Genomic DNA, 4771 nt, shown 5'->3' with positions numbered 1-4771 from the left:
TCTTGTGTGTCGCTTCACTGACTGCAGTAGAAATACTTCCTGTAAACTCACCACTGAGACAGAAGCGGGGTTTTTCCTGAATATATGAGAAATATTGAAGCAAATCTGTCGGATTAAACTACATGTGTGTGGAATAAAACGTCTTTTCGTCAGGATCGCTCGAGATTAAGGTGAGTGACTGTGATAGAGACAAAGTCCACGAACGACTGTAAGAAGTTGTCAGCTGGTGGGTTCAAGTCCTGTTTCATATCCCACTCCAGATAAAAGTATAGCATAAGAAACAATTACTTTTAATAAAAAACTTAAAATGCTGAAAGTCTCATAAAACAGTTTTTAATAACCTAAAATTTATCGTGTCGCATTCAAGATCGGCATGTGGTTCATCATGAAAACCACTCTGAACAAATGTCCTTTATAAATTGAGATCTTTAATTTGAATATGTAAATAATATTTATCACCTCAGATGCAACGAAAGCAGGTAAAATTTCATCAGAAAGCACTATAACACCATTTCCTTTTGCTTTAAAGAGTAAGAAGTAAAAACGTAGCCGAGTCAATACACTTGAAAACATTCAAACATAATAAGTCTAATCTTATTTTATCTTCGTATTTATTCATAAATTTTGATCAAGAAAATCCCTAGTCATCATCACTTCCAGTTTCCCGCCTTTTTATTTACAGTAATGATACGGTTTAAAGGCGTTGAACCAGCTTTTCTAAGGCAAAATCAATAGATTTTAGTCATTATTGATCATTTATTTTCCTATCAAGATATTTTATTTTAATAGCCAATTGGCATGTAGCTATTTATCTATTTATATTCAACTCTTTTTGCCCTTTAAGACAGCTGTGATAAATATAACTGGTGTGTGATGGTGATGTGTGAGCAGACAGTTGTAAGACTGAAGACTAAAAGTTAAGAAAACAGCTGTTAAGTATTATTAATACCTAAAATAAAGCTCTGACTCTTAGGTTATTCCAGGGTGAAAAGAAATACTGATCATCTTTGTACTTACAACCTTCCTAGCATCGTCTGCAGGATGTTTCATCACAGCTGAGGAGTAGTGGTCATGCTAGAAATGACTGACAGTGTATTTAAAAGACCAGTATGAGCTGAATTAGTGAAAAAAGATAGTCATTATTGTAGCCGTAATTAGATACATTTCTCCCTCTAAAGGCTAAAGTCACAAAAAGGCAACTTTGATGTAGCTCAAGGGTCCGCAACCTTAACTTTCATAGGAGCCATTTTCTTCAGTTCACCTGGATTAAAGTCATTCAAGAGCCACAAAACTCTACTTTATCTTCACAATAAAGACTATAAAGTGGATTAAATTCTATACATGGCTAAATCTAGTGAATGATTACCTAAACAAGATGTTAGTTCTTGAATTAAATGTGATGTCTTAAGATTTTTTATTTTGATAAATTTATAAAAAATTAAGAAAGAAATTGATTCGAAATTTTGCAAAAATGAAAAAAAAATGGAATGAAATGACCTTTTAAAAAAAAAAAAAAAATTAAAAAATTACAAAAACAAATCATTCTTTATTTTCTAAATTTTGCAAATATTAAAATATTGTAGTTTTAAAAAATGGCAAAAGAATAAATAAAAAAAAATATAAAAAATATGCAACAATTGCAATCAATTCTGAAAAATTGAAAATGAAAAATAATAACAAAATAGATTTAAATACACTAAAGAATGCTTGAATTTGATGACATATATTGATAATATAGCTCAACTCATCATTATTTATTGTTTGCTATTTTTTTTCAAGCATGTATATTAATCTGACACGTTTTCAGTTAAATGAATCCATGCATACAGAATTAAAATCAGTATTTTCCTCCAGATTTGTCTTGTTGTAGATGTAGTTATCTTCCCAGGGCTGTAAAACTTGAGGTTAGCCACAGGTGCATGGAAAGTTGGTGGGCTGTTGATGTTGTAGCAGGTGAAGTAGAGCGGTGGCAGGCTTTATTGACAGATGGGATGAAGATTTAGTTCAACTAAATGTTAACACATGATTACATTTTGAATCAGGATCTCTTCTTCCTCTTCCTCATCTTTCAGCCCTGAGTGGAGATGAAACAGGAGTACCAGGACCTCATCCTGAAGGCGTGTGGAGCTTCTTCCCTCCATGTCGGTGAGAGCATCCAGACTCTGTGGAGCGGTTACGGGGAGATCGTCCGGCTGCACCTGGAGGGCTGCGATCGTTCCTCTGTGGTCGTCAAACACGTCAAGTTTCCAGAAGAGGCCGAGCACCCCAGAGGCTGGAGCACGGATCGCTCTCATGCACGTAAAGTCAGATCCTACCAAGTGGAGACGCACTGGTACCAGAACTACTCCACCAACCAGGGCTGTCGGATCCCTGCCTGCGTGGCCGCTTGCTCTCAGGGAGATGAGATGCTGATCGTGCTTGAAGATCTGGATGTGGCTGGTTATGATCTAAGAAGGTATGTGCAAAGAGAAAACTGAAATTATAGGATGTTTTTAGGTTTGTTAAATGAATGAATTGGCTGAAAAGATGGTGAATAATCAGTTAAATGTCTCTTTTCTTTGTAGGACGAGTGTAAAGGACAAAGAAATAAAGGCCTGTCTCAGCTGGCTTGCCCACTTCCACGCTCTCTTCCTGGGTGTGGCCCCTGAGGGTCTCTGGCCCGTCGGTACCTACTGGCATCTCGAGACGAGGCCAGACGAGCTGGAGGCGATGGATGATGCTGAGCTCAAAGCAGCAGCTGGAGACATCGACAGGAAACTCAACGAGTGCAGCTTTAAAACCATCGTTCACGGAGATGCTAAGTTAGCCAACTTCTGCTTCCCCCACAGCGGATGTGACGTAGCAGCTGTGGACTTTCAGTACGTGGGCGGAGGCTGTGGGATGAAGGATGTTGTGTATTTCTTAGGAAGCTGCATGGATGAGAAGGAGTGTGAAAGGAGGGTGCCAGGACTCTTGGACTACTATTTTGCAGAGCTGAAGCGATCTGTGGAAAAAGACGTGGACTTTGCTGCTCTGGAGAAAGAGTGGAGAGAGATGTTTGCGTACGCCTGGACAGATTTTCACCGCTTCCTGCTGGGATGGATGCCTGGGCACTGGAAGATCAACCGCTACAGCAAACACTTGACCAAGGAGGTTCTGCACAAACTGAAACGTGGATCAGAGATCTCAGGGAACTAAAAGTTTGACTGGAAGGTGTTTGGTGTGAACCTGATGATCTGTGTATTGTAAATAAATCGATCACAAACACAACCTCAAGACCCCGCTTCATCTGTGTGTTACGAAGGAGTCATGACCTGGAAAAGTCAAGAACTGTGTTACATATCGAGTAAAAACTGAGTTACAGGCTGTGGTTGTGTGTTTCATCAAAGGAAAACAAAAAAGTATCGTACTGTGCCGATGCTTTGACACGAGTTAAGACATCTGTGGCCTCAAAGGTTCAGGGAGTGGTTTGACATGGTTTATAAACAGAATCCTCATTGCTTTTTCTCTTTCTCATTGCTTTTTTTTCTCTCTCTTTGCTTTTTTCTCTTTCTCATTTTTTCTCTTTCCCATTGCTTTTTTTCTCTGTCTCATTGCTTTTTTTCTTTCTCACTGTTTTTTTCTCTTTTTCAGTGCTTTTTTGTCATTACTTTTTCTTTCTCATTGCCTTTTTCACTGTTTCATTTCTTTTTTTCTCTTTCTTGTTGCTTTTTTCCCTTTCTCACTATCTTTTCTCTTTTTTTAATGATTTTTTTCTGTCTGGATTTTCTCTCTCATTGCTTTTTCACTTATTTCTTTTTTCTCTTTCTCATTGTTTTTCTCTTTCTCACTGCTTTTTTTCTCCTTTTTTGGTGCTTTCTTGCTCTCATTGCTTTTTTCTCTTTCCTCTTTTCTTTTTTCTCTTTTTGCTGCTTTTTTCTCCTTTTCAGAGCTTTTTTCGCTCATTGCTTTACCTCTTTTCTCATTGCTTTTTTTTTTCTCTGTCTCATTTCTTTTTTTCTCATCCTCATTGCCTTTTGTCTCTGTCTCATTGCTTTCTTTCTTTCCCTCTCATCCCTTTTTTTCTCATTTTTTTCTTTCACATCGCTATTTGCACTGTTTTCTGTGTTTGTTATTGCTCTCTTTCTCTCCCTGTCATTGCTTCTCTCTCTCTCTCTCTTATTTGCTTCCTCTTCTCCCTCTCTATTTTATTGCTTTTTCTGTGTCTCCTATTGTTTTTTTTTTCTGTTGTTTTTTTCTCCCTCTCATTCCTTCCACTGTCTTACTGTCTGCACGGTTGTTGCTCAGTCTATAGCAACTTGACATTTGAACCAGAGGGTTGCTGTTTCAAGTCCTGGCATGGCTCACCATTGCAAGTGTTGAGGTGCCCTTGGGCACGACACCTTACTCTCCAACTTCCCAGGTTATGTCTCTTTGGATTAAAGGGTCTTCCAAAAGAAACTGTAGAATCTCTTTCTGATTGCTTCCCTCCTCTGTCTCTAACCTGAGCACAGTCTCAGCAGGTGTCTGTCTAACATGAGTCTGGTTTTACCCGAGGATTCTGCCTGAACAGATCTATACCTGTTAATATTTCTGGAAAGTGTCTTGAAATAATGTGTTTTGGCGCTATTTAATTGATTAATTGGGGCAGTAATGACAGTTTTTTAAAGCTGAAATAATTTGGGAAAATAAATAAACGTTTCTTCTTTGTGTGTGAACATTCATCATGACCCTGCCGAGTCACTGCCCCAGCTGGGGTCAAACAAAGTCCAGACCCGGCTCTGCGGTACAACGGCTTTTTTCTGATCAGCTG

General features: G+C 38.4%; 1 protein-coding gene across 1 annotated transcript; it reads left to right on the top strand.

Annotated features, from left to right (window-relative positions):
• On the top strand, positions 1-3356 carry pkdc (protein kinase-like domain containing). The gene is made up of 3 exons (XM_074683978.1): positions 1-170; positions 2073-2455; positions 2565-3356. Exons 2-3 carry the CDS (start codon positions 2085-2087, stop codon positions 3175-3177), a joined length of 984 nt encoding a protein of 327 aa, XP_074540079.1. The 5' UTR covers positions 1-170; positions 2073-2084; the 3' UTR covers positions 3178-3356.
• The last annotated feature ends 1415 nt before the right edge of the window (positions 3357-4771 follow it).

This window comes from Halichoeres trimaculatus, unplaced genomic scaffold (assembly GCF_033239565.1).
Source record: "Halichoeres trimaculatus isolate MK-OKI-2021-1 unplaced genomic scaffold, fHalTri1.1 fHalTri1_scaffold_12, whole genome shotgun sequence".
NCBI classification, from domain to species: domain Eukaryota; kingdom Metazoa; phylum Chordata; class Actinopteri; order Labriformes; family Labridae; genus Halichoeres; species Halichoeres trimaculatus.
This window is presented reverse-complemented; position numbering and strand designations above follow the sequence as displayed.